The sequence below is a fragment of the Eleginops maclovinus genome, chromosome 21 (assembly GCF_036324505.1).
Source record: "Eleginops maclovinus isolate JMC-PN-2008 ecotype Puerto Natales chromosome 21, JC_Emac_rtc_rv5, whole genome shotgun sequence".
In the NCBI taxonomy this organism is placed as follows: domain Eukaryota; kingdom Metazoa; phylum Chordata; class Actinopteri; order Perciformes; family Eleginopidae; genus Eleginops; species Eleginops maclovinus.
Window position 1 is genome coordinate 6,216,561 of NC_086369.1, and position 27,771 is coordinate 6,244,331.

General features: G+C 40.7%; 1 protein-coding gene across 1 annotated transcript in view; it reads left to right on the forward strand.

The window, feature by feature from the left end:
• Window positions 1–22,500, forward strand: part of LOC134883988 (protein disulfide-isomerase TMX3-like) — a 33,577-nt gene extending 11,077 nt beyond the window's left edge. Inside the window, exons 10-16 of the mRNA XM_063912543.1 lie at window positions 3,537–3,635; window positions 6,770–6,827; window positions 7,027–7,080; window positions 10,951–11,007; window positions 14,208–14,337; window positions 15,634–15,702; window positions 19,192–22,500. Of these exons, the coding sequence (XP_063768613.1) occupies window positions 3,537–3,635; window positions 6,770–6,827; window positions 7,027–7,080; window positions 10,951–11,007; window positions 14,208–14,337; window positions 15,634–15,702; window positions 19,192–19,470 (746 nt within the window). The 3' untranslated portion in view covers window positions 19,471–22,500. The remainder of the gene's footprint in view (window positions 1–3,536; window positions 3,636–6,769; window positions 6,828–7,026; window positions 7,081–10,950; window positions 11,008–14,207; window positions 14,338–15,633; window positions 15,703–19,191) is intronic.
• The last annotated feature ends 5,271 nt before the right edge of the window (window positions 22,501–27,771 follow it).

Below are 27,771 nucleotides of genomic sequence, written 5' to 3' on the forward strand. Positions count from 1 at the left end.
AGTAGAGAACGTAGTCTGCCTCTTCTCTCCTTTTTCTCCAGCAGTAGTCCTCTGCGTTTGGTTGCTCTCCAGCTGTGTTTGTCAGAGGGTTTTTCAATGAAAGCCCTGACTGGATGTTAAATTAAGGTATAAATGAGGCTGAGGTGCCTTCTGTGGTTTTATGTCCCTCAGTTTGCATGATGTTCTCTCAGCCTCTTTTTATCGGATGCTATTTGGCTAAACCTTTGCATAGGCAGTCACTGTTTAATGGCAGATGTGACGTTTACTGAAGTGTGAGGCTGCACATTTTTTTTTATTAGCTTTATTGTTTTTCTACAAGCTACAGATGCCTGCATATTCTTTACAATATACCATCTCCCCCCCTTGCTTTTATTTTTGTATTCATTTTGTGTGTTAGAAATCCGAGCACATTTACTCTTCTCATTGTGCAGGTCTGGCTTGTTGGACTTTCAAGCATGAGACACCGCCGAGCAGACAACACTGTCCAAACACGGCCCCCTCGCTTTGTGTAAAAGGATATTTGACATTTCATTGAGCTATGATTGGCTTAGTACACATCACAAACAGCAGCATCCCTTTTGAAGAGCGCAGTTAAAATATAGTACAGTGCAGAGGCTCATACATATTTAATAACTCTATCCTCAGTTTCAGACTGCTGTACAGGTCTGCAGCGTTATTGTGCTTCAAGGGCCACAACTGTTTTGATCATCATGTGTGTGCATTAATACCTGCTGGGCTAGAGCTGTGAGAAGACTGAAAAATATAATTAGGATGTACGTGCAGTCGAAACAGCTGGAATGTTTATTTTTTTCAAACATTTGCGAGTGTGATACACATTAGTTAATACTCGTAAGCTGAGCATCAGGCTTAATCTCTTTCACTGGGTTATGGTTTGGCCTCGACGCGCCTAATATGGATGGGCACATCACGCAGCCAGCTGTGTGGAAGCTCTACTTTGCATGTATTTATTGATAGCACTTAAATGACAGGCGGATTAACAGTCCATAATTGTGATGACAAGAGGAAATCACACTTAAAGTGGCAACACACCAATGACATGTGGCGGTTTTTTAAAGTGGCGACGCCAAGGTCGGTACGGATGAAAAAATTGAAGTGTGGCCATGCATCCCACTAATCCACACATTTTTTGAGTTGGTTTTGTGATACATCTAAGCAGATATAAGCATGACATTTTCACACATTCATGGCCCCCAGAGGATGCATCTTATTGGCCTTACCTGGCCTTTAGTTTATCATGAGGCCACTTTTAGTTTTAGGTGATATATCTTAATAAATATTTGATGAATTGCAAGTTGTGCAAGCATTCATTGTCCCAAAGGATTAACTCTAATAACTTTGTGGATCCCCTGACTTTCCAAATTGCATCATAATGTTAATGTCCATCATTTTCTACAAATATTCATGGTCCCCAGAGGATGAATCGCAATGACTTATCCTTTCGTCACACCATGAGGTTGAAGAGTTGGGCTTTTATTGAAATGTATCAGCCAAAATTGGATGAATTTCCATAACCTAACAATCGTTCATTGTCCCTAGAGTATGAACTGTAACAACTTTGTGGATCCCCTGCATTTCGCTCCATCATCTGATCAGAATTTGAATCTACTGAATGATGAAGTTTCTGGCCTGATACCGGCAAAAGAATCACACTCTTATCAGCCTATCCGCACTTTGTATTAATTAGTAAATGTTAGTATGCTGACATGCTAGGCTGGATAATGTTATTTAAAAAAACAGCCTGCTTTCCTCCATATCAAGAAGCTGATGTACGTAGTAACACTTCTTCCAGACATGGTTCCCGTCCCTCACTGTAGCTTTTTGTTTGGATTTTGGAAATTAGGTAAAGAATGTTCATTGTTTGCGTTTAAGTATATTTTGTATATCGTAAGAAAGTGATTGTTGTCCCATAATTGCACCAAGCTTTATTTTATCAATCTTTTCTTCCTCTGCCCCTTCCTGCGTTTGCTGTGTTTGAATTATCTCCGTTATTTTCTCCCTCCTCTCCCTCGCTTTCTCTGCTTTTTTTGCCGCGCTATTTGCATTGTCTTGGAGGTCGTCTGAGCCATTAACCTTCATCCTCGAGACGTGTCAGAGCTGCCTCTTCCCTGAGCTCAAAACTCTGACACTGGATCCTCCTCGTTCCACCCACTGTCTGTTGTTACCCCCCCCCCGCCCCCATCCTGCCCTCATCTTCCTCTCTAGTCTCCCGCTGTTTGAACTCTGGGCTGACAGGCTCCTGTAGAGCACTATGGTGATTGCGAGGTTGGCACCCAGGACGGGAGCAGCTCTAATTTGCCTCAAGGTGAAGTAGGTTCAGTGGATGTAGAGGTTCATCAGGCTGTACGATCCCAGCATGGGGCCTTCAGCTCACTCTCTCTCACTCCTCGGAATGCAGCAGCTGCATGCTGTCTACAAAGCCAGAACATCTGTGGAAAGAACTCACTGGAATGTCTACTGGATTGACTGACTCAGCAGCTTTACAACAAATCACAGCAGCAGCAGCACCACTGAGGAATAGATTGCATTGCATTAAGGCCATTCTGATTCTAGTATAAGCTACGAACTCGTGGGGTTTAAAAGCGTGTTCAGGTTTCGGGTTGTCATGTTCAGCTTCGTGCTCTTTATAGCTCGTTCCGGGAGCAGCTTAAGAAACCGTGTTAAAGTCATCCGTGTTGTTGTAATTACTGTAATAGTAGCAGAAGGGTCATGATAACTTATTAACATGTCATAATGAGGTCCCTGCTACGTTTGACATCAATTATAAGCATCCTGTAGCCTCTTTCAGTTGAATCAAAAAGGGTTTAAACGGCCTCGCTGCACCCTATTTATACCCCAGAGGGACACACGGGTCCTGTTTGCATGTTGCCTCCAGATGTTAGACTAGCAAAAAACATGTGGTTAACAGTCAGGAGGCAATCCTTAATATTTTTTTTTTCTTAATGCTACTGTTGAATTATGCATTCACACCACATGTGTAAAATCTGCCAAAACTGCATCCACAAAAACGAATGTACCTACGCTTTGAGAACCATTTACAAACCAAATGTGTTGTTTTTATTAAACAGAAAGGCTTAATAGCTGTGAAAATGAGGTTAGGTGAGCCAGTGTCGCAGAAAAAACGACAGCTATTGTGAATGTAAATGACTATTTTTGTGACCGGTTATTTGATAAACAGGACAAGAATCTATGGCTTGACATCCAAAGTGACACGTTATTGTTTACGTCTGGATGGATTCCCTATAAGCTCGATCTGATCCGTAATCCATAGGTTGTTTCAGACACCAAAATGGCTTATTCAACCCAGATGCAGCTCCCTGTCATAACAATATCTCATTGTTGTTTAACTGACCTTGAGTCCCACTCTTTATTCCCCGGAGAGCCTACAAGTGGTAAACACTGATCTTCTTACAATCCATGGCTTCAATACGCTGCTGTGCTGTGCTTTTAATATCGACGGGATGTGCGTCGAATGTCAATTTTGTGCTTCTGAAAGATTCCGTCTCTTTGTTTTGTAGAGTACGAGGACGCTAGTTTGTCGTCCTGGGTTAACAAGGAGCGCTTCCAAGGATACCTTCCGATCGACGGCTTCACATTGTATGAGCTCGGGGAAACAGGTATGCATCAAATTTCAATATGTTCTTCACTCCCAAAATGTCTTTAATCTTTTTATAGCCTGTTTCTAATACCACATTCATATACACAGGTGTAGTTTTATGTAAGGGGTTAAACACACTGTTCATAAATTCATTTGTTGATCGTTTTTCCAAGGTGAGGGCTTCAAAAGATATTAGTTACTATCACACAAGACAATACATGTAAGAAAGGCTCTCATTTTAGAAGCTGGAACAAAAAAAAAATTGAAATAATGCAAATGATCTTCTAAGTAGTTGCTGACTTTTTCTTTCGCCTTCAATTTTCTATTTATTTTAGTAGTTTGCTATTTGTTTTGCACTTTTGAACTCTCAAAAATGATGAAACAAATGTCAATAGTCCACTCTCAGCACACAGCTTTGCTTCTTTAACACTATTTAAAAGCTATAATCTCCAGCATTATGCCTCCTTCCCCCCCAAAAAAAATAAATCATGGTTATTAGACTGCAAATCGACTGCATGCTGTGAATAATGACAGTTAGTGAGGGTAATGACTGTGGGATCCCCTGTCACATACTATTTAATGGACTTGATGAACTGACAAAGTATATAGACACAAGGACAGCCTTTTTAAAAGCTTTTGACTTATAAAACAGTCAAGAGTTACTGGGGTTATGTGCATTCATGTTGCCATATAGATAGATAGAATCGGAGGATGAAACCCTCTTTATTTGTCACATACATGCACACAGTAGAGCACACACAGTGAAATTAGTCCTCTGCATTTAACCCATCCTAGTACTAGGAGCAGTGGGCAGCTATTGTGCAGCGCCAAAAATGCTACATGGCCTTATGCAATCAGTTATAATTCCACTCCTTCAACAGGTTTCATGATCAGCAAAAGTAGTCAAGAATTCAAAATCCTGCCAAAAACACATTTCTGCTACCATACAATCACCAACATGAGGTTGCTCTCAAAGGAAAACGCACACCACAGATGACTTGAATGTAGAACGAGGAAAAAAAACCTTTCTAACTGTCTTGGTTTTGGTTGTTAGGTTCACACCAGGGTTTTGATTGACAGCTTTACACCAGCCGAAAATAAACCACCCTAACCCGGACAGCTGTTTGTATCAATGTGAACAGGTTAGGTGTGAAAGCCCCCCCCCTGTAAAAAGCTCTTTGTAAAATCACCGTTAATGTGTGCCGGGGCTATGATAGCAAATTCTATCACTTTGACATTTGGACCGTGTTGCTGTAATTCTCAGATGTGCATACACTTTCTCTCCCAGAGGAAATTTAAGCTGGAGTGAAATACAAACTGTCGCTTAAACGACAGTAAATTGATGCTCAGCGCAGAGAAAGGCGGTGCTTTCTTATATTAGCTGCAGTATATTACTACTTTATGTGCAGTTGACTGAGAGCAATGACACTGTATGGGCGGCTGATGTGTGTTATTGAAGACGACGCAGTCCGTAGCCTCAGCCTCAATAACATTTAGATTAAAGTGACTTTGTGAAAACAGTGCACGATGTTCCGGTCTTTTCAATCAAGTGTTAAGTTTCATGCCCTTGGGCTCATTTTGCCATGTAGGAATGACAATTTAATGCTCGAAAAGCATCGTCCCACACAAGTCTGCGTCCCTATGTTTTAATGGCAGTGTGACTGAAATCAATGAATAGTCTCAAGCTGTAATTTTAGATCTATTTATGAGTCACAACTTAAGGGACAGGAGGCAGGCGTGGATAAGTGGCACATAGAAAATCTATTTGACAGATTCAAAAGTTTTGTTTTCTTTGTGATGTATAGGCAGAGTGGAAAGTTTCTCTGATAGCAAAGAAACAACCCCTTTTTGGAAAAGAGACAACACCGCATCCATTTAACAATATTTTAAAACCAAAGTAATGTACAAAACCACAGTGAAAGAGGGTCATGGTTACCCCAAAACAGATCAAAGTTAGGCTTCTGGTTTCAGTTTTCTTAAAATTTGTATCCTAAACTTTCTGCATAACATCACTGAAAAAGCCAGGCCATATACAGAGGAATTACAACATCTGCTGGTCCGGTCTATAAATACACTATATAATATAGAAATATGATGCGTGCGCGTTATTAGACCGATGTCTTGTGAATTTGATTACAACACTTCACAGTGAAGAGTGGGAATGCTATTTCCTCAAGCTTTTACAGGAATACCCTTAACTGTATTAAAATGATTCCTCATAAACTTGATGTCTTAGAAACTGAAATCCTTTGGGTATTATAAATGGTTTTATCACTCAAATAAAGGTCAATCAAAAACAATTATATCCAGGGAAGCCAATCAAATTATGAGAAAGTAGTCCCCTTTTTTAAAACCTCAGATTTTGGCTATTTTTTCCATTTGAAATGAATGTGGTTCATTGGGTTCTGTAGTTAAGCAGCATAGCAGAACGGATCTATTTTTATGAAGGACGCAGCCACAACAACAGTAGGTTTTGTGCACCTTGTTAGGCACTACAAAGACTAAATTATGCATATGTTCGCAGGTTGTATTCGCTTGAAAAAACCCCCCCGCAAAGATAACATAGCAAAAAACACAAAGATAACAGCAATGCAATCAAAGTTCAAAGGGAATGATATGATGAGGTGAATATTTCCCTTGCTCTCTAATACATTTTACACTTTGATCATTTCTGTGGCTTCACTTTATCTTCCTTTATCTCAATTTATACCACAATCGGTATCTGCAAGGTGGCATTTATTTTGTCATGACACAAGGTTGTCCAATTCCTTTACATAACCACGTACCTGGCACATAACCCACATTACTAGCCACCAGGGGGCAGGCTGGTACTCTCATCCGAGAAAGAAGGGGTTATCTAGCTTAAACCCAAGTCAAACGAGTCAAAATACACACCTTTTGAGTTCTACAATAGTACACCTATTTTTCCGAAATGGCTCTACCTCCAGAAAGTGACCACTTGTTCACCCAAGTAGAAATCCTTAGCTAGCTTAATGTTCGAGTGGTGATTGAATTAAGCGATCTCTGTCTCTCTCCTCTTGGCTTGAGAGGTGATTCTTCTCCTCCAGAGCCTCTTATCTGCCTGCCATTGTCCTCTCACCTTCTTTTTTGTGTGTGTGATTGTGATTGGTAATCCCTGTCTTCCACCTCCAGGCAAATTGGTGGCGATAGCAGTCATCGATGAGAAGGACCCCGCAGAGGATAGCGGCAGGTACAAAGAACAGTGAAATTAAAAAAGAAAAGCATGGCTCAAGATAAATCGCTCCCACTGTTCACATTTGAGTTGTGCTCTCAAGTATAAGATAAGACTTGCTGTTATTGTTTGGATCCTTCCACAAATTACAGGCAGAAAAAAAAGAATAAAGGTTAGACCTCGACTCATGTGGTGTTTCTCTCTCTTCTCATTTCAGATTAAAGACCTTGATTCAGAGGGTGTCGAAGGAATACAGAGAACATTTTAACAGGTAAGGCACGGATACGGCGTGGGGTCAAAGATGAATATGCGATTCATACATTTATTCGAGGATGGTGCATTCACTGGGGAGCACCGCCTGTCTTTTCACAAGCAACTTTACGCCTTTGCTAGGGCATGCCTGTTATCGTCGAGTCTCAGTAGAAAGGTAATTATGCAAAATGTCAGCTTCCAAATATAGGTGTTCTTTTCAGCTGTCAGTCAAAAACTCAGCTTGCTTGGTACAACTGCATAATTTTCTCCCGCTCCAATCGTGCAATAACAATTGGATATGAGACTTTGTGTTACAGTTCCGCCTTGTTCAACCAGTACACCCACCGGAGAGGAACCAATTAAACAAGGCTTTGAATAGAGGAGATACACTTTAAATGTGTCATTTCGCAACTGTATCATAGTTATTTTCGCTGTTAGTGGAATGTAAAGGTCGGTAAGGCAAGACGGTGGAAAATGGAGATGATGCAACAGCACAGACACTTAAATGTTTAACTTAAGGCTCCTGAAACAACTGCTGTACGTGTGAGTCCAGCAGTGGCTCAGTCAGGGTCCAGCAGTGGCTCAGTCAGCAGGGGAATCGTAGGTTCGCCGGTTCAAGTCCCCGAACAGACTTGCGAATATGGAAGGTGGACTGCTACTTGAGGAGGTCCCAGTTCACCTCCTAGATCCTGCTGTGGTGATGGGTTAAATGCAGAGGTCAAATTTCACTGTGTGAGCTCTGCTGTGTGCATGTATGTGACTAATAAAGAGGGTTTCATCCTCCGATTCTATCTATCTATCGATTCAGTGAGTACAGTAGGCGGCTGGTTAAAGAAACCGTGATTTAAATGAAGGGGCTTGAATTTGAATCTGTTAAAGGCGCCGTTTTAAAAAAAAAAGACCTTCATGTTTGATCACTCCCTGCGGGGCACGAGGCGACAAGAGGACATCTTTTAAAAGGATTAATAGAAAAAAAAGTATCACGTCTTCATCATTATGTTGTGTTTAGAATGCTCACTGTGGCCCGTCATTGACCACGTTGCTTCATCAGACAGGTTTTTTGCGTTTCATTGAAGAGTTATATCTCAAACCGCCATGATCAAAGCCTTTCTCCCTCTCCAGGCATTCCCATTAGGACTGATTGAATTACACAGCTCCCTATCATCAATTGAACTACTCTCCGCCACGCAGTTCTGTTTTTTTGAAGACTTTTGAGTTTCAGAATCCCTACTGAGATCAGAGATGCCTGCAGTCTTCTGACACACCTAAACGGTACTTGTAATTACAAGTCGTGGGCTGGTGGTGGGTGGCGGCGGCAAATCAACTGAACGTAGGTGCTGAATGACGTTTAAATGAGCTCATGCCGTCTTAAGTCGTGGTAGCATTTTGACAGAACAATAGATGCAACTCTCAGATTTAAGAACTAGTGTGCCTCTGTGTGTGTGGAAAGGCACATGACTACATGTAGGCAAATCGCAGTTGTGGGAAAGTCAGTTAGTGGGTGTGTTGCTTTGGAATTCTGCACCATTCACTATTGTCTTGGCATTTACGTGTGACATTTGATGCAACGAGACTGGACAAGAAGCCTTGAGAGTTTCTCACAAATGATAACCTTTGACTTCCTGTCCTGTCCATAACCTGCGTAGGAGTCTTTAGTTTTCACATGCTTTTACATAAAGGGAGGTAGATGTTGTGCAACACTTCATTACATCTTCAACAGCACACAAATCATTATCTTTTATGTTTTAAAATGTAATATTCACGGGAATCCACAGGGAATGAGCACTCCATTCTGTAGTCCTCCTCAACTCCACAGATTATCAAAGTGTCTTTCAGCATTTTGTTTTGGTTTTCTGGTTGGCAACTTTACCGTTCTTGTGCTTTTCTACCACGGGCTGTATTCAATTAAAACCCCTTAACCCAGTTTATGTTCCCTGCCCAGCAACAGCAAACAAAGTTATTACCACTGGCTGGGTAACAAGGTAGACCATTTAACAACTGAAGAGGCTAATTTCTTTGAAGGCCAAATCAAAAGCTAAATGAATGTTTATGCTTTTTAAACTCTTTAACACAAATAACACTGGTATAAGAATATTTGAAAGCAGCTACCCAAGTAGCTAGTATGAATATTACCCAGCAATGCAAGCCAATACCCTATCAGGCCATCTGAGTTATTTGAAAAATGCCTAAAACCCCGTAAAACCTAAAGTGATGCCAGGAAACAATAGTTCTGTCTGTCAAAAACCGTATAAATACTCCAAATATGAATATAGAGCGTCAGCAGCAGAGACAGCTTTGTTTTTACAGAGTTCCGAATAAATAGGGGATGGATGTCCGGTCGGTCTGCCGGTGGATGGGTGGCAGGCAGCAGGCTTACACTTAAAGTGTTTGTTTCTTTATCTGTAGAGGAAGGTGCAATATATGACTCGGCAGCTTAAAGACGGGAAGAAAATATTATTTTCCACTTCGCTCTAATGAGGTTTTCTTTACGAGAAGTGGGCGGGGCCATAGTTTCATCCGGAAGTGACATTATCGCCCCATGCAATATTTCTGGTTGCGATCTGTGCATGCGTGATTGATTCCTCTCCTTATACTCTTGTATTTAGTGTAAAAAAATACAGTTTCCCCACACTGTGTTTTTAAAGTGAGAGCTTAGAACCTCACTGTGATGACAGTGACGTGATTTTCCTTGAAGACTGTCATTGTGTATTCTAAACCACCTTCTCTATGGTGGCAATGGCTATAATGCTGTGCTCAATGACACCCACTTTCCCTGGAATGTAAATCTGGCTTTTAGAAAACACTCTTCCTTTCATAAGAACCACATGGCGTGTCCGATAACGTCAATAAAAATTACATTCAGTTGTAAAAATGCATTGACTTAAATGAATAGCAGACACTTGAGCATTCACCATAGGGAACATTTAGCACAAATCTCCAACTCTTGTGCATTCTTGCTCCATGCCTCCTCTCACATGAATGTTTCCCGGTAATTTGACTCACCCCGTCTTGGCTGGTTTGCTCAACAGCCTCGCCAAGAAATCTCAGTGGGAGTGGGAAAATTCATGGGACCCGGAAATATAAATGTTCTTCGTATTGATAATAAAGTAAAGAGGAATTCACATTTTGTGTGTCCGGGGCATGGTCATATATATTCCTTTAAAGTCGCACTTGAAGAGATTTATTCCCAGTCTCTATTTTTTAATAATGCATTTCACCGGAGTTATGATATAGTTCCTTCTCTTCATAATGGTGTCATTGATATAAGGGCAGGCGGCATTGCGAAGCACCCAGGTGACAAAGGCACGAGATGTAGCTATGATTCAATATGAATATAATATATATGTAGAGGCCCTATAATCAGTCATTCAATGGAAGTCACTGGCTGTTCCTGGACTTCTGCAACCCCCTCCCCCACCCCCACACATTCCGAATCTTCCCACAATACACTCTGCTCAGACATAGTGCAGCACAATGAGATACAAATTGAATTCCTCCTCCCGCCTTATCGTTTAGATAAATCACCTGAGTCTTTTCTGTGATGGGAAAAGATGAGGAGAAACGGGAGACGGCACAGGACGGAGCTTTAGGGATATTTATTTTTACTGCAATGCCAAAATCCAATTTTTTCCCATAGCGGAAACATGCGATTGTATTCAAGATGTTATAGAGTCCGCTTAGAAAGGGAAAAGTCCTTATTTCTGCTCTGTTGCATGATTTATATACATATTTATTATCATTTATGACAGTGGGTACCAAAAGCATGAGAAACAATGAAGAAATACAAAAATAACATCAAAATAAGAAAAAGGAATGGGAAATATTTATGTTGTTCGTTGTTGTACGTTGGTGTACTTTCTCATCCCACTGATTTGTCTTCCCTCTACAGAGACTTCCAGTTTGGCCACATGGATGGGAACGACTACATTAACAGCCTCATTATGGGGTGAGTGTTTCAAATCCAGCCCACCTCTCTCTTTTCATGTCATCCTGCTCTTTCCTCTACTTCATATTACCTTCTGTCAGCTACTTATGCAGCGCCGGACTGACTTGTAATGCCAGCCTCTGCCATTAAAGATGCTCTCTTGTGGAGAAGTCAATTACACAAACTGTCATTTTCTTTCTTTAGCGCTCTCGAACATTCAAACCCCCCACCATCACCCACACGCACGCTATAAAAAAGAGCTCACCAGCTTCCCACAAATCTGCTTGTGCGAGGACATGATAGTGGGAGGAATATATGAGGGATTTATGGATAAGGCTATGCATGGATTAGATCTATAGTGGTCATGTGTCTTAATAACTTGAGAAAGGGCAGCACTAATGATACAGAGCCATGCCGCCGTAGCTTTGCGCCAAGCCGCCTGGTGGTGTGTCGGGCTCGGAGAGGGCCTGCTGCTGACATCACACACTTTTAATTAGACAGAACCCCGCTAGTGTAACAGGGCTGTAGCAGTCAGCGTGTCTGTTTTGTATCCACTAAAGTACAGTGTCTAATTATGTGTGTGTGAGAATCTCTGAGAGTAATGGACCGCTGCACGGTGTTATTTTAATTTGAGCATTTTTATTGTTTGTATAAGGGGAGATTACAGCAGACATGGTCTTCTAAGTCCTGTGTAATTAAAAGTGTCGGTAAGTACAGTAGGAGACACGTCGGAAATATCACCACGTGATAACAACAGACTCCTGGTGCACGGCTGAAACGAGACAGGCACTGTTTTTTGTATTTAAGGATAAAAGAGGTGATTAGCCTTCCTAATTTTGTATTACTTGATACAGTATGTATTTGCTGGGTTCTCCAGGACTGAATTTGGCGGCTGTAGCGTGGGATTAATTGCCCTCCTTTGAGGAATAAAATCCTGGCCTGTCGATGGCCACTAATTCTCTCCCTTAGGAGAGCCAGGGAAATAAATCTGATGGCTTTTTATCCCTCTTTCTGTCATCACAGCGATTACTGTGTTCTGGCAGCGCTCTGTCTGGCGTGAGGCTGCCCCTGCATTCACCAGAGGCACATGGAAACACTCATGAATACACACATGCACACACATACAGCATGAGCACCGCTCTAAGCCCAGGGCTGCCTCTGCCTCTGTCTAAACGCGGGATTATCGCTAACCCCTTATATGGAATGCGTTGTGGGCTGTGAAAAAAGTTGAAGGGATGTGAGGTGACTGAAAAGTCTGTGTGAAAGGGAGAGTGTAAGCATAGAATGTGAGTGAATACAAAAACTATTAGTTCACAAACAACAGCAGCAACAGACCATGTTTTTTTTAGGCAGATTGATGGTCCAGATTTGATGTCTCAGTGAGTCCAAAATATGCTTCCTGGACACACTGATAATCATTCTCAGTGTTTACGGTGAGCTTTTTAATTAAGTCCTCTTGCAATAATTAAAGCCCAGAAAATGCCTCCAGTAACAAAAAGTGGAAAGAAAACTTGGAAAAGACAAAATTAATGAACTGCTGATAATGAGTCTCACTAAGTAATTAAAAACAACAACATTAAAATACCCCCAAAATCGGTATTCTACAGATTGTTTGGAATACAGATGGTATATTCCAAATATTGCCTTCACCAGGATAAGCTTTACATTTTTTGTGTCTATCATTTTAAAGAAGTGTTCCTTCCTATGTTTAGTGTTTAATTCTCAGCATAAAGAAAACCACTTGTATATTTTAAGGATAAATTCAACGATGCTAATGCCAAGCTAAACACCGCCTTTCTTTTAATGTATTACTAGCATTTAGTAATGCGGGGTGTCATGATACACAAGTATTGTCAATAACATCGATATAATTCTAAATATACTAAAAATGTATACCATGGTAAAAATGTACGCATGATAATACTGTGTTTAAAAATCCAGCATATAAATAATATATAAATAATATATGAATAATAATTAATTGTGCAGTCATGGTTACAATCTCTCTAAAAATGTCTATTCGTAGTGCTTTAATGTTATTAAATCTGATATTGTGACCGCCTTAGAGCTGTTCTTTTTATATCAACATGCATTAAATCCCTATAATTCCATACAGACAATAATAATGGACAAAAATAATAGCCTTAATTATACAGTATGGCAGCTTGTTTTGTTAGCGGCGGGAAATGACTTAAATATGTGTTTACTGCCAGCTGTAATTCTATAGAGTATATGAGCCTTCATTATGGGTGGCAAACCCCCAGCAGCCTCCACCTACAGAGGTGAATAGGCTAATCCATATTTACTTTAAATGGGTGCCATCTGTTGGAGTGGGCTGCATGTCAGATGTACTGCACACTCATTGTGTGTGTGTGTGTGTGTGTGAGACATTGCAGTTCTCAGCTGGACTGGGTAGTGAGGCGTTGATGACTCTTCCGCATTGGTGTGTGTGTGTGTGTGTGTGTGTGTGTGTGTGTGTGTGTGTGTGTGTGTGTGTTCGCACTCCTGATCGCAGCATGGGGACAGTGATGGATACGTGTGTGTGCAATTTGTTGCCGGGTTGAGTAACACTGCAGGGGTGTGAGTTGGCAGTGTCGTGATGGACTATGTGTGTGTTCTAAGCACTGGGATACCTTATCTGAGCCAGGGTTTGGTGCTGTGCGACACGCCGGAAGAGGGATTGCCTGTTTATATGACCTTGTTCGCTATCGCACTGTGTTTTGTAATTCCTCTGCTGATTTGTGGGAATAAGTGAGCTGGGGAGTGTGCAGTGTCTCTACTGACACTGCTCGGCTTCTCTGTATACGTCTCGTATATGTCTCAGTATGGATGCGGCGTTGCTTTCCTCTGGACTCCTAGCGATTCACTTGTCAGCAGCAATTTGTAAAGGTCTCTTTAGCTGTGACCGTTACAGACCCATAAAGCCCCTGAGTGGCGCACTGTATGCATAAAAGATGGAAGGAATGCCACTCTAAAATAGGCCATCGCCTTTTTCCTCAGACAGACAAAAAACCCTCCTCTCTTTGAAATAATGCTCATGGGAAAAGTTAGGTTGCTCCAAGTACAAAGGCTTTGTTTTTCTTGCTATTTTATTCTCTGTGTTACAATTTGCTCGTGAAAGTAATCACAATTGGTTCCCATCTTAACCATGCACTTTGATAATGGCAGTCCAAGGTGCCGAGGTGAGGAAGATTAAAAGCTGTGCTTCCTGTTTTCCTCAGCGAGGTGACGGTGCCCTCCGTTATCATCCTCAACACATCCAACGAGCAGTACTTCCTGCCCAGCGAGCCCATCGAGACCATGGAACAGCTGGTCCAATTCATCAACGGCGTTTTGAACGGCTCTGCACAGGTCCGATCTTCTCCTGTCTTCCCTCCCTCCCCCTCCCCTGCTTTCTGTTTATGCATTCAGCTCAGAGTAGCCTCTTGCCCTCCCTTCCCCGCGTGTTGTACCATTGTAATCACACCAGTGGTCTCCAATAATCATACATGTTGTCTTGCATTTGAAGTCCTTCCGAGATATTTTCCAGCAGATGAGGTATTTTTTTGTAATCTCATATTGCTGTCCTTCCTGAATGGATTATCTACAATAATTTGTTCAAACACTGAGATTACTACATAACTCTATTGTGTTCACAGTAATCTGGAAAAAAAAACGTCATCTCTCTCCTCCACTGAAGTCACCACATGCAGGACACCATAAGCCAAACAGCCAGAGGTCCTGTCCTTTTTTCTTTCTCGGAAAAAAGGACAGGACCTCTGGCTGTTAGGCTATTTTTTGCTTGGTAAAACAAACCTCCTCCCACCCAAAAAAATCAGCCACAGAAACCTCCATGTTCCTGCTGTCCAGTTGAAGCGGAAGCCTGGACAGTTTCAGTGTCTGCGTGTCATGCTTTGTAAAATATACCATGAGGTGGCTTGTTGGTGCTTCATGTAGAAATGGACAGAAAAAAATACTAACTGCTAGATTCCATGGGTGTTGTTTCAGTCTTATTCTTCCTGGGGAAAAGCTGATTTACTGTTGAGCCCCGTACAATACATTTGCATAAATCTCCCATGCTAATTTCAAGGGAATTCCTAAAAAAAAAAGCGTCTCCTCCCCACTGTCTGATTTTGTGCTACATAGGCCACCTTTAGTTTTCCACCTTCTATCCTTTGTGATGAGAAAGCAACAACATGCCACACATTTTTTAAATAAAACTTCTCAAACTACTTATGCATTCCTCACACGGCACACATAGGTCTGTGCAACAGCTGCTTCCACGAAGAAAAAAAAATCCTCCCATTTCAGCATGCTCACAGAAATCCTGCTCAGTCAGAGCTCACTAATTGGCCATCCTGACGAATTAGCGCCTGGGACAGATCACCCATTGGCTGCCCAGGTGCTTTTGCTAACAGATGAGCTCAGACAGAGAACTGCTGGACTGAGTAAACTAGAAGCCGGCCACATCTGATCATTTGTGCACAGAAGCGGGTAATTAAACAATATTTTAAATGTCGGGGAAGTACTGACCATAAGACAGGAGGGTACTTAAGTCCTGGATAACTGGGAGCATACTGCGCGTGTAGCGCCCAAGTCATTCTATCAAATACTTTAACTTAGACTATACACAGTAACTCACCTGTCTCTAATGGTGTCTCCCTGCAGGCGCAAGGAGGTGACGGCTTCATTCAGAGGATCAAACGCGTGGCTTTCGATGCCAGATCCACCATTATGGTAAGTTGTTGATTTATTTTTTTTTAGGTAGCTGCAGTACACAATCTCACTGAAATGTGTCATACCATAATCATATTTTTTAGTATTATTCGGTTAATTCAAACCAAATAGCAAAATAATCGAAAACTGCAGAACACGGCATCATACACTTTCACTGAATACGGCAACAGAAAATTCAGGTTGGCTTTTTTTGTGCTGGCTTAAATCTCTAAAACTCTAAAATTTCAGATATATTTAGTTTTATTTTACGAGTTCATTTTTTGTAGATATCAGACGGGGTAAACGTGGTACTGTTTCTTAAGGTAAACGGCCATTAATAGAATTTGAAGGCCACTTGGAAGCAGTGCAAAAAAGTCCAAAAATAAAGCTAAGAGGGCAATCTGTTTGACGTAACAACATTTGCATAAATATGGAGTTGAGGTTCGGAAGAAAAGCAATAATTGTGAACAAAGAAAGGAAAATTGTGGCTCTTGCGCCAAAACAATGAGCTGAAAGACGCTAAAACTCTGATAGACGAACCACAGATTCAGATGAGATGTATGTTACGGGATCGTCTGCATTGGTCCATTGTTCATTTTAAAAAGAAATAAGTATTCCTATTAGTATCAGGATAATATTATAGTTCATATCTTGATTTACAATGGTAACCTCCTACCCAACCCAAACACCATTCATTTTTACGATACTACTCAACACCTTATACTTGTTTATATGCTTCACACCATGCCTCACCTTGACAGTGTTTGCCAATTTAGGTCAAATAGTATATATACTATTTGACCTAAATATATATATATACACTGTATATTGCAAATGCCCACGAGCCGTTCTCTTTCCCCATCCAAGAAAAACAACATTCAGAGGACAAGACAGGGAGAACGCCCCAGAATCTGCAATGCAGGCAGAAAATTCATTATGGAAAAAGAGAATCAGGCAACCCGGCAGCAGGATGAGTTGGACTGAAGACAAGTAGACAGGGTCAGGAGGCTGAATGTGCTTCTCCTCCCACTTTTACTCTAAGTAGTCGGCAAGTAAGGCAACTAGTGTTTTTTTTTCTACAATGGGTGTGATAGGAATGTAAATACAGCTGGGTTGTACCGTAACCACAGATAAAGCAGTCCTTAAAGGGATGTGGAGAACTCTTAAAGGCAAATTATAGATGTTATTCAGGACAGGAAGAAGGGGGGAAAATTGAAGGTATAGGGACTTCTAGAAGTTAACCTTGAAGTAAGAGGAATGTTTTAACTTTTAAAGTTGTCAGATCCGGTTTCATAGTTCACATCAGTGGGAGCGTCTCATACAAAAAACTGTAATCCTCTGGGCTGTATAAGAACAAAGTGAGCAGGATTTTATTTGTTTCTCATTAGCAACTGCTCAAGAGTAAGTAACCTACATTTCGAAGGGCTTGTCTTAAACCTTTTTACTTTCTTAAATGCGATGAGCTGCAATGCATCAGCACGGCTAGCCTCGCTAACAGCGCCTCGAGATGCAGATAGGCAGCAGCTATCACCTTGCCCCTGGTGAGCCTATCTTAATGCACGTCTGACAGGAGCATGAGGGAGCAGCCACATTAGGCGCCATGACTCATTTCCAGCTGTGTTAGCATAGCATACTCATCTCTACCTCACCCAGCATCACACGGCTCCGGCAATTACCATCCCTCTTCCCGTGGCAATGACTGCAGGCAACATGAATATCTCTCTTCTTCTCAGCTCAGTGCCTGACAGAAGTTGTGACCGAACACTCCCTTCTAGGTACATTGTCTCTGATGTATCCTGCTATATTAAAGCCAAATGACTCATTTGTCACCGAGATCATTTAAAGAGGAAGTTGTCCTTCAGTGACTCGGACATTGTTGTGCCCGCGGGGATCGTGGAGTGGTACGTGTCGCAGAAATGTAAAATTTTCTATGCAGGTTCAGGGAGACATGGATGTGATCGAGCTCTTGGAGCATTTACTGTATTTTCATCTATCTGATCCTTAGGGTTTAATGCAGTGATACTTTCATTTACCAGAAATGGGAGTGTTGGGGGCTCTCACCAAATGAAATTGAGTCTACAGGTTGTAAGTGAAGAGAAAAAAATATAAATCCGTTTCTCTTACTGAAGCAAAAAATGTAATCAACAACATATGCGACTTACATACACAAAGCTACAGATGTTTGTCTGTCTTTAATATTTTCGATTGTGTAGCAATAAGAGGTAAGCCTTTTTGGAACAGAACATATTTCCAGACAGACTTGTTTATGAACTCCACCTCTGCCTGTGTTTGAAAAAGTCCCATTTCTTTATTTATTTCAGTTCAAACTACACAATCCAAATATACAATAAACCAAAGGATTACAGATAAAAGGGTAGCACTCTCCAGTATGGTCATCAGCGTAAAACAAAATAAAACCAAACAAGACAGCACATTACAAGGTGGAACACAGCAGTATAATACAGACGTTGTGGAAACTACATGACAGAGATGTAATTAATGCTTAAATATTAAAGCCTGCTCGGGTTTCTGAAAATGATTTGTGACCTGCTTTCTAAACACGCTCTCGAAGCTTAATGGCGTAATGCAAATGAATGAATAAATGAATGAATAAAAAGCATGTCTCCACTGAAACTATAAAAGGCTGCCTGCAATTTTTCTCTCAAACACTTTTGGACCTCTTAAAAGGGTTTTGAATTCACTCCACCTAATAGGTTATGGAAGGCTCTTTACTCTTGTAAACACTGGCTGTTAAGAGACATGTAACACTTTTATTAAACAGCCTGAAAACTCGCTTGTGCTGTTATATGCTGAAGACGCAGAGAGAGAGAAGTGAAAGAGACAAAAGTAACAGACAATTTATTTGCAACTATTATTATTTGTACTTTTAAAAAGCAAATATTATTCTCAATTTCAGGTTCATATTTTTGTATTTTGTGTCCCTACTGTGATACATGCTTTAATGTTCAAAAAGGGAGGGAAAATCCATCCATTTTGGAGGGAACTTTGGGATTTTAGCCTTTGCAGACCATTGACATGCACAAAAACCTATAGACGCACTACAGGAAAGGGAAAACGCCTAAAAGCAAAGTAAGGCCTCATTAATACACGTATAATTGTGTATATTTTCTTGGTTATACTTACATACTTTTAGTTAAGTAACATTTCCTGCAGGACTTTCACTTGTACAAGATTATTTTGTGGTGCAAGTACTATTACTGGAGTAAAATATCTGTAAACTTCCTCCAGGAGCAAAGCAAAGTATATTTATATATATTTCCAATAAAAACCAAAGGGCTCTAAGAAAGAGGATGTTCTCAACGTGGTTTGAGTAAGCAAGCTTCCTCTGAAAAATATTGAATCGTGCAACAAATTCTTATACTCTCCTCATTTTCTCCATTATCTCCCTCAACCCATCCCCATCTCCTCCCGTTTGTCTCCATACTCTCCCTCACGCATCCCCTCTCAATGTCTTCCTTTCATCTTTTGTCTTCTGCTCTCCTACATCAGTCAGTGTTCCGCAGCTCTCCGATGCTGGGCTGCTTCCTGTTTGGCTTACCACTGGGTGTAATTAGCCTGATGTGCTACGGCATCTGCACAGCCGAGTCGGATGATGGTTCAGATGACATGGATGCGCTCAAGAGGGAGGGCCTGACTGACGAAGAGGAGGAAGAGGAAGAGGAGGAGGAGGAGAGGCAACGCGCCGCTGAGCTTGAGGGCCCCGAAGAGGAAGACAACGAGGATGACGTTGCAGGGGAGAAGGATCCCGAAGAGAAGAAAACCGATTAACACAGGGGCTCCCACCGGAGAGAGGATGAGAGGCCTAGGCAAATGCGGTGACATGAAACTCAAAGACATATCGATGTATTACTGTTCTGCTTCTTTGTCTTTCATATCACTTCCCCTCGAAGCCCCTCTAACACAGGCTGTTCTCCCATCTTCCAGTTCTGTGTTTAAGGCCAGCTGCTGAGAGATGCCATGTTTCAATATAAAAGCCTTTTTAATGATGGAGTTTAAAACATAATGTTCAAGAAAAGGAATGACTGTGAAACAAACAAACCACTTATTTATTACGATCGACCAAACAGTGGTTTATTCTGTGATGTTTGACCCTTTCCCATGTTGTTTTGTTACCACTTAAATGCCCCTATTATGTCCTTTTTTCCCGGGCTGTTAAGTTTTTTCCTTCAGAATCCAGTTCTTGAATACATCTTGAAACTGAATACTGAGAATTTTGTTTGCTTCCTACCTTCTACCCAAAGTGATAGATTAAAGTGTGTAGAAAAAGAAGAAAGTGACCAAGAAGGAAAATCTGCCATAAATCAATTGTGCTTTTTTCTTTTGTATGTTGCGCCCTGAAAAATAATTATTCTGCTTCTTCTGCTTCTAGGGTTGCTAAGTGCCGAGATAGTCGTACAATTCACTTTATTTCTCATGCCAACTACCTGTTACGGTCCCATTTTTGAAAATGATTGATAAAACAATATAGAGTGGTAACGGGTATCAGTCTATCTTATACTAGAATTTGGCATATGAAAAAAATGCCAACATGAAAACTGCTTAGAATTCCATGCATAGGTCTGTACCTGTACAGCAGACAGTCATAACATGCATCAGTAGTTCCTGCAGCTTTTAACAACTCATATTGCTCAGAGATTGGCTCTCTGTTTCCTTATTTCAATCTGTCCTCCATCACTGGCTGCTATATTGAATTCAGTAGGCAGGTTGAAGTTTAAATCCTCATGCACTGAGATGTACACTGAGCGTACAAAAATATTAAGCCTGTCTTCCTTCTTAGTTTCATTGCTTTTTGTCAGTCATAACCCAATATTGTTAGTTTACTCAAGGCTTAGAAATCAATCTCAGTCTTATTTTAGTTCCCTCATGACTGAAGGGTCAGGACTTGAATCAAAAAGAAGTTATAGCTTGCTCTTGGATTGTAGTAGAAAGCTTGTTTCATGAACAGAGCACCCAGTGAAAGATGCACAGTTGAGTGCATCTTGTTGGATTTTGGGGCCTCTCTTGGGGCATCGGAAAGCACCTGAGAACACCTTTTATTATTGTGAACGTTCGGGCTCACACCTGGGTTCCCAATGATGGAAGGACCACTGGTACTTTTGAAACAAAATATATTTATTTCCGCACAGCCCGTTAACAGCGTTCTTGCTGGCTAGTCGCTCTCGTCCGGCGTGGGAGGTGGAGACAGTTCTCCCTCAGGACCCAGTCTACTGCCCCCGAACCAGGTTACGACCATGACTTTAATCAGTGCCTGATTACCTGATCCCGATCAGCTGTCTGGCTTCCGGCTGAGCCACTCCTACCACTCCAGCAGCCGGCGCCCTAACCACACCCCGCTGCCACAATATATTTAGTATAAATTCAATATTTGTGACTAACAATTAAAGGTAAAGCTTAAGTTAACACAGAAACTCAGGGTGCATTCTTAAGGTTTGATTTACAGTGGTTTTCATGGCGACAAAAGCACATGTTCATCAACTGTTAGAAGCTCACTCATGAGTGCATTACAAAACCTGAAATAACCTTCTATGAGGAGGACATTAGCAAAAATAAATAAATGCTTATTCACGTTTTGCCAAGCTTCATATAGGAAAGTTGAAGCCACTATTGTCTAAAGGGAACATATGAATCTTGTTCCAGGACTTGGTTAGCTTAGCTTAGCTTAGCATAAACACTATGACTCGGGGAAAACAGCTTTCTTGAATCTCTCGAAAAGATAATATCACAATTGTCAATTATGAAAACACTTTTGATTATGTGTGTAGACATTTTTTTGTTTTTTTTCTTGAGCCTTGAAAGCTCACAGGGTATACATCAGGAAGCCGCTGCACCAGGCAAATTTACCTTGGCGAATAAACTCCAGTAAAGCCACAAATGTTATACAATACTGTTATTACACAGAGGAAACACAATAGAGTGTGTTCTTTAGTGAGCTGGTTGGCAGTTTATTTTCTTTCTCATATTTAATCACAGCCAAAGATTTGTTTTACCCTGTTTCCAGTATATCCATCATACAGACATTCAATTGTTATCGGCAAGAAAGGGTTCTTCCTAAAATGTCAAACTCTTCCTCCAGAGTGGTTTGCCAGATTATTAGTCGCTCTGCATTTGTTTTACATTATTCATATGAAACATTCATTCATTATATTTAACATACAGTGCAGAGGAGTAATTAGAAGTTTGAAATGTGCAATGACAGCTTATATATAACCGGCTTTCCCTCAAGGGATCTTTAACACATGGTGATGAATGAGCATTAGGTTCGTCCCTGACCTTGGGAAGAGTAACCTGGCAAAATAAATCTTAACTCTTAATTCCACATCTTAATTTTAGCTTGAGCTTTTAATCGCTTCTCCTATAGTCACAACTGAACTCCTAAATGGACTTTGAATCAAGATGACTCTAAGTAATGAATGTTTTAAGCTGTTTATGCCAATATTGTGTAAAGGTAATCTTCAATTCTTCCCCCATATTTTGCAACCATTTAAAAAAAAAAGTGTAGCTAAGAAATAAATACACTTCACAGTTTGTTATTCATTTCATTGTGCTTTTGTAGTTCAGTAAATATTGTAACCTGATCAACTTAGGAACCTCAACCTAAGCATACCTGTTGTTTTTAATATACAGAGGTTTTCTGTATTGTTACTGTGAATCTGCACTAAAGGAAACCATGCCCTCGCCTTGCCTTCTGGTCTTTGTAGTTGCCTACCATTCTCTGCCAAACTTCCTCTTTGGGTTGGAATTGAGATTGTCACACTTTATTACTGGTTTGAAAGATTGAAATAAAGATTGTCCTCTTTTTTTCTCGTCGACTGTTATCTTTTGTCCATCTCCTGTACATATTCTTTATCCGTCTTCCATTTAGACAATCTATTTCTCCATCTATCTCCAAGTATCACACGTATAAATGCATTTTTCCTCCATCTACAGTATAATCCTAGGTAGAGGTGTCTCAATTACAGCAGATGTAATCACATTTTTGGAAATCCAAGTTAAACCGCGCCTGATTGCTTTACTTGATGTGAAACTAATTTATTTCTTCTCTCTAGGGAATGACAGCGTTCAAAAGTCAAACTTAGATACGTGACTTTACATAATGAAAAATCACCAAGTCCCGGCGTACTTTCTAAAAGGTTTGACCTTTGCACAAATTGAGAGAGAAAGGAAAGAAAATGTTGCTTTTGGGAAATTTAATAGGTTATTTTTCAGGTCTGATAAAGCAGGAGAATGTTCATTTTCCATTGGATGTAATTTTAGGGATAAATTACTGCAAAGGGGGAGATAATATATTACTACATCAGAATCAGTGTCATTGAGTGGTGCTGATGCAAAAAGTAATTCATCGCTCAATTACCTCGCTATATATTCTGCGAATGAGTTTCATTGCGTGGCAAATGAAGGAGGCCTGCTGTCTCTTTTTCATCGGAGAACCAACAATCTCATGCACTAGACAAGGGCAATTACACTTCGCTTCTCGTTCAGACGTCTTGTCTCTGGTCGAAATGTAAAAGCATGATAGTAATCATCTAATTTCTGACTCGCCGAGGTGTTTAATAGTGGAGGGTCAAGGCAAAATGAGAGATGTTTGGTCCTTGGAGCATGAGTTTTTCAGGGGAATTCTGAGCTCGGTTTGTGTCACTCAACAATGGCTTATTAGCTTTGCTCACCATGGAAACCAACCCACTCTTTTTCCTCTGAAGTCTTTGCTGGTCGAGTAAGAAAAGCAGTATTGTTTGCTTTACGGCTGATAGATGGATGCAGCTGCTAAAGTCCATCTGTTTGCTGCCACAAATACCTCAATGCCTAATTACACAAACAATGTTGGCAAATTGAACCTTTTGAGATGTCACCTCCCCACAGTAAACTCCTGTATTGTGTGTGTGTGTGTGTGTGTGTTTTCCCCTTCAGCAATTATTTATAATTTCTCATAGCCCCGTCTGACTATTTTTGGTGCTGTGACTTCACATCAACAGTTCAACCGGGTTTAATAGCCGCTTGTCAGCCGATTGATGGTGCTTCTCGCTGTTGTTATGACCTGACATTTTGCTAAACTTTTCCTTTGGATTGTGTGAAATCGACTGTGGGAAGACGCACATCAAAGTTGTTGCAACTTCTGCATCAAAACAAACCGAGGAGGATAGTAACTGTCAGCTGAAAAGAACATAAGAACAACACATTGACTCTTTTCAATAGAAAGAAACATAAATCAACAGTATTTTTATTACAATTTAAATCATGATCTCAGTTTTGACATTGTGCTATGAAAATCTAAACTCTCCAGTAGTGCTCCCTGGTGATTATACATTGTTAAAGGTCACCAGAAAATGGCCACACTACATACAATCACATCAGTTGATAGCAGCGCCCTACTGTACACCATTTTCCTTTCTCTCCTGGCACGTAGTTGAAGAAATAGAGAGAGTGCAATGCACACTCCCATTGAAATCCATGGTCATTTTTATATGTGTCCTTCTGCTGACATTCTAAAGAACTGTGATTGTCGAAGCGGGCATTCTATAGCATACGGTTAATACCTACACTTCTTTAAACTTACTGAACATTAATCCAAATTGATGTTCCTGTTCAAAACAGGTTTTGAAGAGGCAATATGGTTATACCCCTCGCTTTGAGAAGAAAAAGCTTGATGTAGAAAGATAACTTTCCCAAGCAGCACTTCCCTGATATCCCCATTTTGTCGATAGACAACAATAACACTTCCCTGTTTCTTAATCACATGTGACTGAACTAACCAATCAGAACAAAGGAAGCCTTCAGCTTAAATATAGGAAGTCCAAGTTACATTTCATTTAGCTGAAGCTTCTACCCAAAGGGACTCACAATAAGTGCAATAAACCATGAAGATACATATTCAAAATAGCAAGATACATGCAGTACATTAGCTTCAACTAAGCTAAACCATTGTGGTCCATTTGTATTAAAACTATGACAATATTATTGTTATTATTTAATATATGTTATTCAAAAATGTTAATTATAACTAACATTACTCACAACATTACTGAGTATTAACTCAACATAACTGTTTGGATTTGCAGTCGATAAGCTATGCAAAACTTTGCTCACTGTTCAAGTGTGAAGTATGGTAAATGGTCTATTAGAAATGATAAAAATTCAAGACTAGTGCAGCTCAGCGACGCCTCCACACTCCATATCTTGGTTTGTGACAAATCTCGATTTTTAGCTGAAGTGTACAAATGATGCAACGCTCTGCAGAGAATAACAAGTGCATGGCCCGTATTATCCCTGTCACCTCTAAAAGCACTGTAAGCATTTCCCTGTTGAGTGTTTCTGCTTACCAATATGCTGTCACACAGATGCTGCCTAATGATGTCGCCCGGGTCCTGATCATTTACTGAAGGGACCTGTCCCCTCGGGGGGGTCAGGGTGACTTACAGTACCCGAGATATAACTGTTTCTGGAGGAGGTGACATGAGCCCGAGCGCAGCTGCTGTAGCCGTCACTTGCTAGGAGCTATATCCCTTCTCCAACTTTATTACCCAAAGAGATTAAAATCAGCTTTCAGAGTCAAGGTAAACCACGCGTTCATCGACACATGGATGTGTGCCACAGCCTTCATAGCATGAGTTTAATCTGATCCTTAGTCCTTTCACTCAGATTTCTAGGGATGTTACGTGACTGGCCTGCTGGGTCCAGAGCTTAGGCTACTCCCAAACCCCCTGTAGCCAGCTGGGTTTTAATGATGGGACAGTAACAACACTTATCCACACTCAAAGATACTTATATCGTACACACACAGTTTTGCAGTTCAAGCAACACATGGGAAATGGGAGAACTTGCGGTCTCCGAATCCCTTTAACCCCTGAAAACAGGATAACCCAGGGAATACTACCGGAGCATGAGGAGCTGAGCACGAGATTGTGTGAATAAAGTGGGATTTATTTAAGTTAAGAGCTTCTGAACATTAATCCCTTCAGGGCATGTCTAGAACATTTTGATGGGTCGGGGTCAAAAGCTCAGAAGAGAGGGCCGTGTTCATACGGACTATTTCTTATATACTGCCCTATTTGTGATCATAAAACCATCTTTACATCACTTTATTGGTGGTCTTTAAATATTAATTGACTACTCCAGCCAATAACCATGTAGCTAAAAGGGTATATGGGACTTCTGTTTTAGTTTAATTAGAGATGGACCCACACTGGTGTATTAAATTATTCATTGCCCGTTTAGCTTTGGATATTATCCACACGTTTTATCTTTTATATCGATTGCAGCTTGTAAGCGTCAGTCTTCTTAGCTTGTTTGTACAGGATTTGTTCTGGATTGACTCTGTGCTAAACACACACTTTACACGGTCGAACAAATATTTAAAAAAATATATATAAACAAATAGAAAGATTTCTGAACACAGAGGAAATAGGAGAGCATTTAAGAAAAGGTTTAGCATTTTGGAATATAACCACCTTTGTAACAGACCAGCCACTCTCATTTCTGCTAGCTAAACATGAAGCTAAAGGCAGGATTGAGTTAGTCTAGCTTTAAGCCTGGCTTGCCTGGCTCTATCCCAAGGTGGTGCTTTTGTGCTGGACTATTCCATAGCCAGGAGCAGTGACTTCCTGAAGTTATCCACCAAAAAAAACCTCAATTCTTGTCTTGACCATCTCAAAACGTTTTGTACATTCAACAAGAATAGCCCACAACATGTTAGAGGTGCTGGTAGGCTGAGCCAGGGTCACTATTTCATTCTGTTTCCAGTCTTTACACAAAACTAAACCAAGCTAATTGTCTCTTGGCTGTAGTTTTCTATCTAATAGTCAGAGAATGTTATTTATCTTCTCAGGAAACTGTTGGACAGGATTCAAATTAGATTATTTCCCGAAATGTCAAACTATTCATTTCACACCTCTGATAGGAACAATTAATTAGCTTGAAAAATGATTATAGTGACTGAATGGCAGGTGCATGATTTATTAATTAGTAGAAACTGTAGAGAGACAAGAACAGTGAGGAGTTTATTTTGAAGGGGCTTAATTGTACATTGATCAAACAGCCTCCAGGGATGGACAATCCCCCCCTTGGCCCCTCCTGCACACGGCCCTGCACCCCACTAAATAAAGTTAATGCATTTAAAAAATTTCCCTGATGCGTTCGAGGGTCCATGTGAACGATGAGAAGTTGAGACAGCCACTCTTCGGAACAGCGGTGCAAAGTGCCGTTTGTGGTCATTACTGAGCCTTCTTTAGCATCCAGCACGGCAGAGGAACAACAGCACAGCGCCTGCAGAGAGTAATAATATCTTAGTGCTCCTTTGGCCACATTTGACTCAGGCCAGTGGTTAACTTTGCAATCTAATAGGAAATGTTTTCTTTTCAGCTCCCTCTGATAGCTTTTTAATTGCTTTCAGTGACACTGTCACCTCTCTTTCTCAATAGCCTGGAGACCATGTTGTGTTTGCTATGGCACGGGAGCTCAGTAATGTAATCATGAAATAATCATAATTAGGAAAACACCATTGTGAGCAGTTAGTTGGTTTAGAATGACCCAAAGGTTCAAATTAATCTCTTAAAATACATTATTGTTGATAGGAGATGGCCTAGGAACACATTTAATAACAAGCAATAATGAGGCTTGAGGCCTTTTTCTGTTTATAGGAACCAAGTGAGCCTCCTTTGGGCTTTCTGTAAATTCATGTGATAGAAACCTTCCAGGCTGTAATAACACACAGGTTATTTTCTTGGGTAGTTGCACGGAAATATTGTCACTGCACTTGGCTACACTGAAAAAGCATCTTTATTATTTGATAACTGTGGGGTAAATATAAGCAGGGGGGAAAAAAAATGCAGCACAATACACACATTGATGATGCCAGGCTTCACTCAACAATAAAATAATCTACAATCTTAAGTGTATTTGAAATTCTATGAAATCAGTAAGACATTCACTGAGACAGCTAAACATAATTGATATGCTCCACTTCAAATTAGGCACACGTTCAGTCAAAAAGTTATCAGGGAATCTAGTTTATCCGCAATGTTCCTTATACAGCGGGGGTCCTGACAAATGAACGACATTTAGTTGCCAATAATGTAC